General features: G+C 37.4%; 1 protein-coding gene across 1 annotated transcript in view; it reads right to left on the bottom strand.

Moving 5' to 3' along the window:
- The window catches only part of SSBP2 (single stranded DNA binding protein 2), a 162,624-nt gene that overhangs the window by 109,534 nt on the left and 37,056 nt on the right, over positions 1–16,034 (bottom strand). The window contains exons 2-4 of the mRNA XM_031557442.1: positions 14,628–14,797; positions 7,184–7,245; positions 5,155–5,239 (exon numbers count right to left, since the gene is read on the bottom strand). Coding sequence (XP_031413302.1) covers positions 5,155–5,239; positions 7,184–7,245; positions 14,628–14,797 — 317 coding nt within the window. The remainder of the gene's footprint in view (positions 1–5,154; positions 5,240–7,183; positions 7,246–14,627; positions 14,798–16,034) is intronic.

The following is a 16,034-nucleotide window of genomic DNA, read 5'->3' as shown; positions in this document are numbered from 1 at the left end:
ATAGTAAAAATGTTAAGGCTCTTCCAAGAGTTTGCAGAACTACTCTGTTAGAGACTCTACTACACTGCTTCAGTAGAACAATCCTTAAAACACTACTGGCAAATCAGCCCAAGTAGAACCTCTGCAGTGCAGCACACATTCCCTTTATCAAGGGAAATTACATCCAACCACAAAAGTGTGCTTTAGAATCTCTGCTGTTAATGACAACAGCCCATAGACACATGGAGAACCTTAGAGACAAAGAGAATAAAGCAACAGAGAGTTCACAGGAAGGCCGTAAATTGCACAGAGATCTAAAATCTGTCAACTTACTCTCATTTATGGATCTCATAAACCTGTGGCAATACAATTTGGCATTTGTCCCATGAATTACACCGAATTCAGCATTTTGTAGATCCTGTCTGCTGCTTCCTCTCTCCTCTCTGCTTGGATTTCTCATCTCATGCTCTCCACAGCTTGGAAGGATAGAAAAGCACCACTGGTTTTGGTTTTAAGCAGAAGGAGTTACCATAGATTCTCCATGCCCTGTTCCACTGAAACTGATAGGCTAGAAGACAGGACTAGAATCCAGTTTTCAGCAGAAAATCTGGGAGGACCTAAAAGCACAAGATGCCTAGTGATGCTGCCCGCAAAATGCCACAGTAACAACAGCTGGCAAAAGAAAGAAAATCAACAACTAGAAGATTGCTCCATCTCTGACACACATGAGAGTTAGAAAAGGAATTTCTCTGATGCACTGAAGAGATCATGACTGCCCAGAGCACCTGAAGAACGTAAGAAAATCTGTCGACAAAAATTATCCTGAAACAGAAAAAACTTGCATGTGTTTAGGTCATCAAAAATCTTCACCTAAAAAGATAGCTCTGTGTGGGTTCCAGAAATTATTATTTTTTGACATATACATATATGTTTCATGAAAATAGAATAAAACCAGATCTTACTGCAGAATAGTTTTCACTGTGGGAACAAAAGGCCTGAGATTTGTGGTCACATCCAATAAACATTCAGTGCTGCCTTAGATGATTTTCTCATAGACCTTATGTGGAAATCGTCAGTACTTAAAAAAGCTGTAAAAATATTCATAGTCCTTCAAGTTCTGTATACTACTAATGACGTGTTAGAATTTGAGTAACATTCAAGGCAAGCAACTCTTCTGAAAGATAAGCACAAAGAAGAGGGAAGAAAGTGGTATTTCTTCTTCTATTATATGTCAGTAAGTGCAAAGGTCTAATTTGTTTCTGTGAAATACTAACAGACTGATTCAACAGACTGAGCCATTTCAAGTGTCTAAATACTATTCCAATTAACCTCTAGAAAAAAATTATTTATATCACTATGATTTTAGATGGAATAATCTATATAGAATTAATTATAGTGGTCTTTAATACACCCTACAACTTTCAAGCAAAGCTAAGCTCCGAGTCATACAGCTTTACTATTAAAACATGCTAACAAATCAGATGGAAATGCGATACAAGCTTACAGTAGTGTTTTGTAGCTGAGAATTTGCTCTATCAGATAGTTACTGTACTCTTTGTATTGGTTGTCATTTACATGGAAATAAGTAGGAGGCATTACTTTTGGAGCAACTTATGTATATGCAGCACAAGACAATTCCTCTTAGTGCAGCCCAGGCAATCTCAAGGTTGGACATTCATGCTATAGAAGATCTTAAGTACTAAGCAAGGAAATCACCTTTCAAGACAGAATTTCACAAGTACTATCCCTGTACCAGAGATGCACAGGTGTGAAAGAATGGCTGAGCCAGCAGAATTGAAGAGCAGCCACTTGTGGTGGTCAGAAGCTCATTGGTAGGGATGATTCTAAAAATCCTTTCTGCTCTGAGGAATTACATTTACACACCAAGTTTTTGGCCTATAAACAGATGAAGGAAAGTCAGAACAACATGCACATAGGAACCTGCTTCTCTCAACAGAAGATCTCAGCTCTAATCAAGATAAATGAGATTTTAAAAAGAGAGATAGTCTCCTTAGCATTTTAGCAGGTGCTAAAATGTTATGGCAAACTAAACAGTAAAGTAAACCTCATCATTCAAAAAATTTTGTCCAATTATTAGTGGTAGAGGATAATTAAATAGTATCATTTTTCTTGCAATTGTAGTTGAAATACTGTGAAACTTGAAGAAAACCCTTCTGTGCATATTTACTGTATGAGTTAATCTCTGTGTTGCAGACTGAATATCAACTATGTTGTTTGAGGCAGCAACATTTCACAAATTAGTAAAGCGTCTCCAAACACCTTCCTCCTTCATCAAACATTCTTAAACCTTTCTTCTTTCACAAAAGCAAAGACAGAAAACATATTGGGTCAGCTCATTCAGACTAATTAGTGTTAAAAAGGATATGTCTAGTGTAAAAAGACCACACCTTCAGCAAGAACGACATTCCCAGGTCAAGTGGAAAAACACACACCTAGTAAAAAATTCTAAATTGCTAGTATGAAATACTAAGCAAGTCTTCTCTACTTTTTGTACTTGGCAATTAGTTTTCAGATATGACAACACAGCTATGAATGCTCTTATCCTTGTCCTGCAGTCTCACTGGAGGACTGGTGTAACAGCCTGGCTCTCTGACAGTCTGCACTGTCAGTGGAATTTTGACTCCAGGGGAGTCAACACTCCACATGGGTCAAGATTTCACAAATCATTAATAAATGTAAAATATACTTAATGGTACTTTATAACTATTTGTTAAGTCTGTTAATATGAATGTAAGTGTGGTCATGAAATATTAAATATGTGCAGGATTTCAACAGCATGCACCTAAAACAATGGAGACTGCTTTACAAACAGCACATGACAGTAAGGAACACATATGAGTAGTTCTAGGTATTAGAAAAGTTTACCTCAACTGTGAGAAAGTAATGCAACAGCTTGTTTTTCTTGTCACATTAAAGGATTAAGAAAGTGATTAGAAACGCTGGGTGAAATAAATAATAAAATAAACCAAATTTTTTTCCTGACATAAGCATTCATCTTACTCTATGCAGATTGATATGTGCATAAAAGAACAGCATTTTATTTTTCCTTCATCAAACATGACTTTATACGGTAACTTAAACATCACACAATTCTGTTTCACATGCACACTCATTTGACTGTTTTCTCAGTATTTTAACATACTGTAACATCTGCCATAATGCAGATGAACTGAGCAGCAAGATGATGTAAATCTGAAATCCGTAGAAGTTTGAATTACTAGAAAGCTGACATCAAGATAAAATTTATTTGACATAATTTTGATTTGGCTACTCAAATTCTTAGTATCAACACTTAGATAAATAGTGACTTTACTGATCAGTGTAATTCTCATGAGTTTAAAGAAGCTTGGACTCCATTCTGTTTCAGATTCCAAGTGCTTTTGAGTTTAAATTTTCACTGCTAATAATTTCAGAATTATTTCACGACAGGTTTCAAATTTTTTGCTTTGGTTACTTACATTACACTGCAAGTGTGCAATGCCTCCACTGAAGTCAATTGTCCTACTGTGGATTCTAATCTCCACGGATTAATTCACTAATGTCATTTCCTGTGGTCATAAGCTATTCTTATGAAACTATTTCTCCTTCAGTGAGGAATTAAACCTTGATTTAATAACAAAAATTCAAAACAACAGCAAAGCTGTTGAAATGCTGTATTCTGCCAATGACTGTGTATTGAAAACAGAATAAGTAAAAAACATAATGGAAGTTCTGCTTCCAACAGTTAAACTATTCTTATTCTGAGGAAAGCGCTTTGCCAAGTTGGTTGACTTTAACACCTTTGCGAGTGGAAACTGCCCTTATAATTTTGTTCCCTTCTCCCAACACTGCTTTTCAATCATTGATTATTACTGTGAGTGATCAATGCAGCATGGAAAAAACAGTGTAGTTATCCAAGTTCCTTTACCAGTCAGCCTCAGGTATTAAGGAGAAGGTATTAAAGAGTTATTGGTCTGTAAATAAAATATATTTAACATATTAACTGTGTTGTTGATGCATTAATAGCAGTCACAGTTAACTACATATAAGGCAAGATCATTAATCATTTGCACGCTAAAGGATGCCAAGCCATGTTCAGATTATGATAATAGAAAATGGTTAATTAGCTGATTTATTTTTTTTTCCAAATTTATGTTTGTAAGACCTTCAATTACTGCAGTCTAGTTTCATTTTTGTATAATTTTTTCTGCAGAGACTAGACAGTATTTCTAAGACAAACCGTGAAAACTCTGAAGAGGTTTCGTAACCTTTTCAGTGCCATGAGGGTCCCATACCCCTTCCTTGTACCATACGAATGACCCAAAGGAACAACAGCTCAGCCAGTTTTCTGAGGACTTCCTTAGTGAAAATGAAACCAACAGATGGAGAAGAGCTTGCTGGAGACAGAACCCAAATTCCTTGCAGTAAAATGAAGTAAATTCAAAATCCATAGAAGTTTGAATTACTAGAAAGCTGACATCTCTGCTTGCTGGAGACAGAACCCAAATTTCATCCTAAATCTGGAACACAGACTTCTAGATTGCTCCATGTACATGATGATAATGGATAAAAAGGAACTTTTTTAGTGTTAGGTATCCTAGTTTCTAGAACTATTATTTTTCCAGGGGCTGGGGTCTTCACAGGCAAAATACCACCAAACTCTCTACTGTGTTTTAAACTGTGTCTCAAACATACCAAAACTGGCATAATACTTTAAATTCCATGATTCCTCCTGTTCTCCTGGACAGGAAAATTTATGTCTAATTTCCTCTGTGGTACATAAGAATGAGAACAATCACACCTGAAGTCAGCACAGTCCTGACAGAAGCCAGGGAGTCAACTGACAGAGTATGGGTATGCAGACAGGACTTATCTGTGCTTCCATCTGGCCTGTGCCATTTTGATTGGCTTGATGTTTCCATGTAGAAGAGACAGAATTATCAGTTCATTCTGAATTAATACACAGGACAGCACTTTGACCTCTGAGATGGGTACAGAGTTTTGCAGATGGCACACCTGGTCACACAGTTAGAACGTCCTAATTCTGAAGCATCACCACAAATGTTCCTTATATGTGACCAAACCTGCATTTGAAATGCTGTCATGCAGAAATACTTCTGTATCACATTTTCACATACAGTTAATGAAAGCATGGTAAAGACAGACAAAACTTACATAGTCATGAAAGGCTTTTGCTTCACTTGAATGTTCACATGTTTCACGTCTTTCTGGAGCTGCACAGTAGAGATCCCAAAATACACTGCAAGTGAAGAAGTTACAGATACAGTGAGAAAATCATTGTGAGAAAATCATTACTCCAGTAGATTATACAGTGCACATCACACATGCATGTTTATGTGTAGAAACAGATACATCCCTTCCTTACCAGCGGCTGAAAGCACTTACCTTAATGGAAGAATTTAGGCTGGTAAAACATCTCAAACAAATCAAGTCCTGTTATCTGATTCTCTGAGGCAAGAGTTTAAAACTACTGAAAGTATGAACTAAAAAGCTAATTTAATATTCAGTGTCAAAGGGTATGAAGCTCTGCATTTAACCTTGAACCATTTGTGACTGTTATAATTTACCTCCACAAAGCACTGGAAGGAACAGATACATACAGTAATAACATAAAAAGGCATGAAACTGAGGAGAGAACTGCAGGGTTCTTCCGAAGTTCAATACTATGCCTTCAACAAAAGTTCCTAGAGAAGCACATGTATGGAGAAGAGCAGGAAATGGATGGGTATCTTCTCTTAGAGCTTTTGGTTTACAAGGAATAGTGGTGGCTACAGTCATTCTTTGTCCTATCACTCCCCTTCAAACAGAGTTACACATGAATTCGCCCTAACCCAAAGTTTCTAGAATGAAAATGTGTATACTAGAACAATCGTAAGAACACAATTTGTCAAGAGTTTAATATTCTTTATTACTTACTTTTAAATCTGAAAACTCTGCTGCCAAAAATCAAAATTAAGGATAATTCTTGTACCTTCACAGGTACAAGAAACACAACGTAATAATAACTAGGCTTTCATCACATAGGTAATAAAAACAGAAAGGTCAGTGAAGAATATGCCACATTTTACACAGCTGCATAAAAAACTTGGGTTTTTGCATTCAAATGGAACTACTTTAAAACTTGTAAATTGTTGTACTCCTGACAGCTGGATATATTCTCCATAATTTTGTATTCTTGTAAACACAGACATATTGGACATATTCAAATCCAAATACAACAATATTTATTAATATAAGTACAATGACTAAATAGCATTGATTATGAGCACTCTTTTCTCCCTGCAAACTTTACACTTACAAATGTGTCTCTGCACAATGAATTTTTACATGAGGAGATAGTGATAGGACAAGGGAGAATGGCTTTAAACTATTAGAAGATAAGATTTAAACTAGATATTAGGAAGAAATTTTTCACTCAGAAGATGGTGAGGCCCTGGCACAGCTGCCCAGAGAAGCTGTGGGTGCCCCCATGGGGCCAGGTTGGATGGGAGTCTGGGAAGCCCCATCTGCAGAGTGGCAACTTGCCCACAGCAGAGATGTTGGAACTGGGTGAGGTTTAAGATTTCCTCCATCCCAAACCATTCTGTGATTCCATAATTGCATGATGCTGCGGTAACATACATTGAAAACTGCAAATTATTTGTCTACCCATACGCTGAGCTGACAGAAACTATGCAAATGCAGATACTGAAACTCCAAGCCCATGCTAACACACACTGAGTTTCAAAAAGGCTGCTGGTTTGGGTTCATCTAATTACTTCCATATGCTATACCCATTAATAGATGTAGGCAAAAAAAAAAAAAGAAGCTCACTTCTATATGCACAGTCACCGCATGTCTGCATATGTTAGGTAATATACATATATATTTCTTTCCTAAAGTGCAATTATTTGGGATTTGTATAAGGATCCTTCAAATTCAGTTTGCTGAAAGATGGTAAACAAAGAAGTGCAGGCCACATTCTTTCTAAGATGCTGTATAATTGATTCACAATGTAGTATCTGTTTTCCCGTATCTTATATCTGTGCCTTTTCCTCCATCTTATTTTCTATTCATTTATTCCTTTATAAGAAAATGACCATTCCACATTCTTTTAACAATGTTCACTTGAGTTTCTTGCCTGCAGCTGCTGAAACTTGCAATTGTTGTATTCTAAAAATCAGAGGAAAAAAATTTCACTTACCACCACCAGGAGTGCAAGAATCCTGGGGGCTCCCCCAGTGTGATGTTTTTTTCCCATCTTATCTGAAACAAAACCATAAAAACACACATGTACACTTTTGTGACTATTGCGAAAAACCTTACTTAATAATAAAAGGGAAGAATAAAACATTCTGTAGTTATGAAAGGCTTCAGCATCATTAATCTGGATGGACATACTATGTATTTTATTATTTATACTATTTTAGCCGATGACTTTTATTTTGGGAAAATGTATTTTAGAACATTTTCATAGATTGTGAAAATAATTTTATTAAGGACATACTTTGATCACTCCACCACTGAAACATGCTCTTCTAAAACATTTTCCAGTTTGCACTAGGAGAAACTTAAGACACAGAACTAATGTTACTGATTCAGCAGGTGGCAGTCTTCTCTCCACATTCAAAGCTAGCCAATGCTTCAGTATCCTCAAGGAGTGCTGTACTGTTAGAGATAGCGAGACAAATACACCCCAGCTACAACCTGTTCTCCCACCACCCAGCAAAAGTGTAAAACTAGTTTGGCTTACTTTGTCTGCACTGGCAAACGTTCTTGAAAAGACACACACTGTCTATGAGTTTTTTCCCCACTTATGAAGTCTGGTTTATTCAAAACTGTTTCCAAAGGAAACGCAATTTAGGAATGTTTACACCCTTAACTTCACACTTTTATTGTTAGCAGCTAACTCAGTAGACATCATGCCATGAGTATCCAGTCTCTCAGCAATCCTTTACAAATGCTCTACCTTAGATATTATCAACAGTCATTTCATTAATGCCACATAGTTTGTCCTAAACTATAACAGTAAATAGTTTGGAATACAGTAAGCCTAGTATAATTGTTTTAGGAGCTTTGCTGCAAATAGATTCTACAAATTTTACATTACACAGTACAGAAAAGACCATACAGAAGACAACATCTTGTAAAAATAGAGTGGAAACCAGAGCATTACGAACGTTCAAAATTCCTACAGTTACAATTACACATAGCACTATTTCCTGTCCAGTTTTTGTAAAAAAATAATAATAATAAAAAAAAATTAAAAAATTAAAACTCCATTGTTTAAACACAAGCCATATTCCATCCAACAGACATAAGCACTAACTAACAATAATAATAAAATTTTAAAAATTCCATCAAATACCTAAACAGTCTTACACGAAAGGCATTTTAAGTTTTACATAAAAACAAATATAAGCTTACTAGAAAAGGTGGCCACAGTGTTCATACTGCAACGAGCACTGAGATTTTTCTAAATAGAAATAAACTTTGATTCTCAACTCTGACTTGATTACCACTCTGAATTGTAAAGAAATTTACTTCTTTGAGGAGTAAATATACACTTCATACATCGAAAAATGTTCTTTGCACACATATCAGGTAACCTAATATAATTTCAGTATGTTACATAGGTCACTCGGAAGCACATTCATTGAAACTACAGGAGATACAAAGAGCACAATAACATAATTTGATATAATGAATTCTCAGCTACACAACACTATTTTTCAACACGGTCACCACCATCTATTGCTATGCATCTTTGCCAGCAATTAACAAGAGTCGGCATGCCACGCTCATAAAAATCTGCAACAGTGGGGGTAGCCCACTGTTTCACAGCTGCTATGACAGCACAGCCAGCATGGCTTCACCAAGGGCAGATCATGTTGTCCATCTGTGATGGAGTGATGGCAATGGTGGACAAAGGAAGGGCAACTGAAGTTGTCTACCTGGACTTGCATAAGGCCTTTGACATGGTCCTGTACCACGTTCTTACATCTAAATGAGAGAAATACGGATTTGAAGGCTGGATTATTAGTTGATAAAGAATTGGTTGGACGCTTGTAGCCACAGGGCTGTGGTCAGTGGCTCTATGTCCAGGTGAAGGCCTGTCACAAGTAGATCTGTCTTGAGACCAATGCTCTTCATCTTTATCAACAACATAGTGCGAGTGAGCATATGCTCAGCAAGTCTGCGGATGACACCAAGCTGAGCGGTGCAGTTGACAAAACAGAAGTAAGATATTTCATGCTAAGGGACCTGGAGAGCTCACAAAATAAGCAGATGAGAACATAAGGAGGTTTAACAAGGCCAAATGTATTGTGTTGCACTCGGGTCAAGGCAGTCCCAGACATGAATACAGACTTGGCGAAGAACTCATTGAGACCAGCCCTGGGGAGACAGACTTAGGGGTTCTAGTGGATAAAACTCAGCAGTGGGCACTCAGCCTAGACGGTCAGCTGTACCCTGGGTTGCATCAGAAGAAAGGTGGCCAGCATGGAGAGGGAAGTGACTGTCCCCCTTTGCTCTTGTAAGGCTCCTCCTGGAGTACTGTGTCTCTCACTATGGGAAGGATGCAGAGCAGCTAGAACGAGCCCAGATGAACTCATGGAGATGGCAAAAGGGCTGGAGCACCTCATATACGAAGAAAGGTATAAGGAATTGGCCTTGTTTAGCCTGAAGAAGGCTCTGTGGTGACCTCATTGTGGCCTTCCAGTATTTGAAGAAAGTTTACAAGCAGGAGGAGGACAAACTGTTCACATAGTCTGATAGTCATAGGACAAGCAGGAATGGCTTTAAACTAAAAGAGGGGAAGATTTACATTAGATATTAGGAAGAAATTTTTTACTCAGAGGGTGGAGGTTCTGGAACAGGTTGCCCAGGGAGGCTGTGGATGCCCCATCCCTGGAGGCATTCAAGGCCAGGTTGGATGGGAGCCTGAATATCCACAGTTTTAGTGGTCAGCAATTCTGCCATGGCAAGTGGATTGGAACTGGATGATCTTTAGGGTCCCCTCCAACCTACATCATTCTATGACTCTATGAAAATGTTGCCCATGCAGTTCAGTCAAGATTGGCAACGTACTCCATGGTCTTCAAAGTGGTATAGGCCTAGCATTATCATGTTGTAAGAGAAGAGTTGCCTCTGTCTCTGGCCAGGTTCTGGAATTTCAAGCCTTCAGCTTAGTCAGCATCATGATGTAGTGGTCAGAGTTGATGATCCCAAGAAATCCAGAAGGATGACCCCTTTTGTATCCCAAGAAACAGTGCACATCACTTTACTGTCTGAGGGCTGCATCCTCTTTTTTCTTCAGTGGGGAATTCACATGTCTGCCACTCCATGGACCACTGTTCTGACTTCAGCTCATAGTGGTGACACCAGGCCTCATTAGCAATGCTGAGATCCAGGAAACTATCACCTTCAGCATCATATTGTCAGGGTCTCAATAGGTCCAGACAAACTTGCATACGTTGCCCTTTCTGTTCCTGTATGAGCATTCATAGCACTCACCTTTGAATTAGTCCAATGTTGGCATCATCGTTTTCAACACACTGAAGCTTATGTTCAGCTCCAAACACAGTTTCCTGGTATTAATCCACCAATTCTTGAGGATGAGCCAATAGAGGTGCTCTTCATTCTATGGTGTGACAGCTGTGCACGGCTGTCCAGAACATGACTTATCTTTCATGTCACTGCTGCCATTGCTGAAATGCACCACCCACCAACTCGCTGTGCTCACATCCACTTGTCTCCGTAAACATTCAGCAAGCATCAGTGAATGCCAGTAGGTGCCATTTTTTCCACACAGAGGAATTCAGTGGCACACATTTGCTTCATACTCACTTCCACGTCAAATGCCATTCTGTCAGACTATTCCTCTGCTGCCATCTGCTACGTGGCAACAAAAGTAACAGGATATTGTTGGAAGGTTCAATCTCTGCCGCCATACCACTAACATCAACCTCTAATATTGTGAAGCAACATAATAGTAAGAAGTATTACTTTTGGAGTAGCTCTTGTACACAAATACTCAGAACTACTTATAAATCATTTTGCTGCTTAAAGAATATTATACAAAAACAAACTCCAGGCATTATAACTTCTATTGATAAAACTGGCAGAACAAACCATTTGCATGGCTCTTAATCCCACCACCACCACACCACTTAACAGCACTTAGTATAGAAAACGTCCTTTTGAAATTATTGAAATCCCGCCTAAACTGCGCCAGAAAAAATGTAAGTTAAAAATTGAAAGATATAAACAAAGCCAAAGCCACCAACAAAGTTTTATAAACAATTCAAATGAGCTCCTCTGGGGCATAGCCGTTTCCCACATGCATTCAGCCTCACTTAGAACTAGCTAGGAAGTTTCAAAAGCAACATAATGGAGAGGTGCAACATATAGTCAAGACCAATTTCTTTTTCCTGAAGTTTCAAAACTCATTGACTTAAGACTAAAGTTTGTGTTTGCACAGAAAGGCCTCACTACATCTAAGCAGTATTCATCCTTTTCAAAGCATGGCTCACTAAAAATACCTTATTCATAGGTCTTATATTTGTCCTTTATAATAGGACACAACTTATCCTCACAAATGTATTCAAAGAAGGAACCTGATAGGAAAGTGGAAATTTTGTTTTAATTTCAATAAACACACATCTCACATGGCAGGTCTTAGTCTATCTGAACAAATAGAAAAGAATTATGAAACAAAAAATTAAAACAAGAATACTCTTATTGGCATCTGTATCAATAAGCAGCTTGTAACAGCTGGGAAACACCTGTCTTCCTGGTCTAGCCAAGAAAACGGAATTATTCCTCCAGTGCTAGAACCTAACTTCAAGAATAGAAAATGCATATAATAAGAACCTGCTTTTCAAGAAAACACAGCAGTTGCCACACCAAAGAAAAGATTCAGGAGCAGAGCAGTTTATTTCGTTTCAAATATTAGTGTACCCAATCTGAATAGCTCTATTCAATCCTCAGCAGCAAATGGCATGGCTTAGCTAGTGGCACAAGTGCCTGGCCATTTTGCCAGATGTACGACAATTACACATTTTGGGATGAAATAGCTACTGAGTTACTTCCATCTATTACTTCATGACATTTTTCCTGAAAGGAAGTTAATATGTAGAGCAAAAGACAAGGATTATAGGTGTTTCCAACATTCAAAGCTTCAGGAAAAGACCAGTTGAACAGGTGGTCCTACATTTTTGAGACTAGGGCAAGAAAGTTTTGAAGGGTGTACTCAACAGGGACCACAACAAAATGGAAAGCACTGTTTGCCTTGTAAATAAGAATGACTAGCACAGATCTTACTGGCCTGTGAACCAGCTCTACAAAATATATACCAGATACAAAGGATTACAAAATTGAAGTCAGGCTTAAGACAACTATCTCTAAGTCATATAAGTGATTTTATGATATCCAATTTAAATTTTCTTCTCTCTTTTTCTTTCCATTAATCTTACTCACTTTACTTGCTAGATCTTGAAGAAAGGGACATTAATCTTTGCCATTTATACTCTTTAATTATCACTGATAGCTGTGCTGCTCAGATAATCCATATGTGTTTATTTCTGTTTTGTCCAAATACTCTGGGTTAGAGCAACTTTGAACTGAATGAGTTTTAAAGAAATCCATCCAAATTATTCTGGCAGGTGCAGGCTGCCAGAATAGAGAAGGCAGTGAGCCCAAGCAGCCATACTTTTTAAGAAGTGATAAAGCCAATATAAATTTCATCCTATGCAACCTGGACATCTCCTACACATCCTGAAGTGCTCTCCTATCACCTCAAATCACAACAGGATAGTTGCTTCCCATCAGCCATGAGTGAGAAAAACAAAAAAGACACATGGAAGATTGCAAGTTTCACATCGCCATAAAGTTGTAAGAAGACATTTTTTGCAGTGCTCAACTGCTGTTATTTTCATCCTGTCTTGTAATTTTCCTTCTCTAACAAGAACAACGACTCACATGGGGTACAGAGTTGGACTAAAGCTTTTATATTGTGGTTTCCTCCTTTAGACAGAATGGGCATCACAAAAGAAGGTTCTATATATTCCATAATAAGCTACCTTTCCCCCCCCCCGCTGCTTTTACCACTCGCCATTTAACTCTGTGTTTAAGGTTACTTTCTCCCAGTCATGTTAGTGTACATTTTGCTCAGCCTGAATCTCATTGCATCATTTTAATCTCAAATATTATATTTTCCAGGCTTCCCTGTAACAATGGTAACTGCATTTGGTTCCAACATGTAGCCATTTACAAATATTATTAGCATTGTCTTTACCAATTCAGTACACTACTAATATATGTCTCTCTACATTGCAATATACTATATTTTATCTCTTACCAATTTGGGAGTAAAGTTCAGCATCAGACGGATTTGGAAAGATTTTATACATTCTCAAATTACATTTGCTCAGATCTGAGAGTTTCTCTATAATCTGAGACTGAATTAGGTTTTAAACGCTAAATTTCAAGATACTGCATTGAATGTTTTCCTGAAATCCAAATGTCATACCAGTTACACTCCTGCCAGCTGCTCATTTTGCACATAAACGATAAAAACAAAATGAGCAAAATGAATCTTGCAACAGTGCATTATTTACAAATGACAAGTGTTTCCAGGAAATCAAGATATTTCTTATTTTTCCATTGCTTTACTAACGAGAAAAAAAAAAAGCAATTGTTAGAAACAAATTTTAAAACATTAAATGATACTACAACAACCCTACTCTTTTTGCCTCTCTCTGTTCCATGAATTGTCTATAAATACCAGAAACAGCCCGCCTATACTCACTCCCCCTCTTCAATTTCCAAAATGCCATCACTAGCGTAGAAATTCTATTATTGAAGGAGGATCAGTTGAAGCAGGAAATTTTCCTACTACAACATGCTGCCTGGTTTTCTCACTTTTGTTCACTATTCAACTACTACCACTATTTTACATGTTCTCATCAAAGACATATTAAAAACAATAATAAACCCCAAAGACCTCAATATTTCTGGCATGTGTTTGGGTACTCTTCCATCCCAGAATAATTGTAGAATATTCAAGAAAATTGATTTACTTACATCTTCAAATATGTATATAACTCTTTTAAAAAACAATGAAAAACAGTAACTATTACATGATGGTAAAAATTGCATCAGAAGTTAAGAGTGCTTAAGAAACAGGACGTAAGTGATTACAGACATAATAGCTTCACCAGATGAAAAGAAACTAAGTAGTTAGAAGCATGGTAGGAATATGCAGTGAGATCAGTGTAAAATAGCTGCTAGCCGTGTACTTAGAAAGGATACATCATTCAGATTGGAGATTCCAACAGTATCACGAAGGAGTACAATGGATGTACTCTCCATCACCCACATTTATTACAGAAAATAGATAAGCCTTTTTTCAATGTAGCACCAAATCAGACAACATGGCTAACAAATCACAGCAAAAGTAATTATGCAAAGGCATACAAAATGACATGGCAAACTCTGCACAAAATCAGAAGTCTACACCGATCAACATAAACAGATATGCAAAATTGTCATTGCTGTTTATTTTAAACCAACACAGATTTAATTTCACTTGCACACACACATTGGAAAGTTGTGCAAGGGAAAAAAAAGAGACAAAGAAAACATACCTCCGATAAAAATGTCTGGGCTGATTTCTGTGCTCCTACATGGAGCAGATATTCATATACATACAGTGCTAACCTGAAAAACAAACAAACAAAGAGACAGTATTTAGAGTCGTGTACTTGTTCGCTTCTCTTTTTATGAAGATAGGATTTCAAGAGGTTTGAGTCGCATGCTATTTCCTTTCAGAAACTACTATGTACCAAATATGTCAAATCTATCGCCTATAACAGAACTTTTAAGTTAGACATATAGGTCAATCTGAGCTGAGTTGTTTAAATAGAGGTTAATTAAATATTATTAAAACCTTAAATTACTTAGAGTCAACATTTTTAATGATGTTTGGACAGGTGCCCAGTTAGCTAACTATTGACCTACTGCTGCTCCGTATTTGCCCACAATACACCACGCTCATTGTAAATACAATATATTCGTACAGCACCATTATTTCTCTGAGACAACTGGAACGTGTCAGGCTGTTAGCAGGCTTGAACAACACCTCACATTTACTGAAAGAACACACAAACTTCAGGCTGCAGAAGGAAAAGCAATCCTAGAATCCACATCCCCATTGTAGTACAACCATGTATCTACTGTAAGAGAACCACATCTCTCAAGTAAACAGATTTTTTAGTTTATTCAAACTTGGGCATCTTTGAGCTCTGATGACAACAGCTATGTAAAAAAGATGTTGTGGCTAAAGAAGGGCTCAGGTCCCTCTGGACCATGGGCTGAAAAGGCCACTCCAAAAACCCAAGAAAAGGGAAAGCAAAAGCAGCAAGGCTTCTGTTAACAGAGGTTAGATTTGAATTAGAAAAGTGAGAAAAGTAGCACTTCCTATTCTTCAGCTGACTCCCTAGAGAGTCCCCCGTCTGCTTGTACTTTTAAGGACTTTCAAAATGAAATCTCATTTGAATGTTTGATTTAATAATGATGCTTAAAAATTGTCTATAAAATATTTCAGTCCAAGAGAAGAAAAGGAAGTCATACTGCATTTCTTTCAAAATTGCTAGCTGAAATGTTTTAAAGTATACTCTATTTGCACTTACTTTGTGATATACCACCATTCCTATTTGGAACATTTTACTATTTATATCCTGAAATACAGTTTAACTAAACGAAGCAGAGAGGCAGAGAATATGTACTTTCCTGTAACTGTTCAAAACGTTTAGCAATATGAGATAACTGTCATCACGGCACTGACAGAGCACTAATTATTTCAGTAAACTGTAACAAGTGAATTTTTAAAACGTATGAGTGGATGTTTTCATTAGTTATTTATGCTTCACACATGCAATACTGCTACCACTTTACTCTCCAACGTTGAGGTGGACATGGATGCACCCTTGTGAGTTCAACACAGATCTCTCATACTTCAGCCCCCCACTCCAAAAGAACCACCACATCTGGCA

Source organism: Meleagris gallopavo, chromosome Z (assembly GCF_000146605.3).
Source record: "Meleagris gallopavo isolate NT-WF06-2002-E0010 breed Aviagen turkey brand Nicholas breeding stock chromosome Z, Turkey_5.1, whole genome shotgun sequence".
Classification (NCBI taxonomy): domain Eukaryota; kingdom Metazoa; phylum Chordata; class Aves; order Galliformes; family Phasianidae; genus Meleagris; species Meleagris gallopavo.
This window is presented reverse-complemented; position numbering and strand designations above follow the sequence as displayed.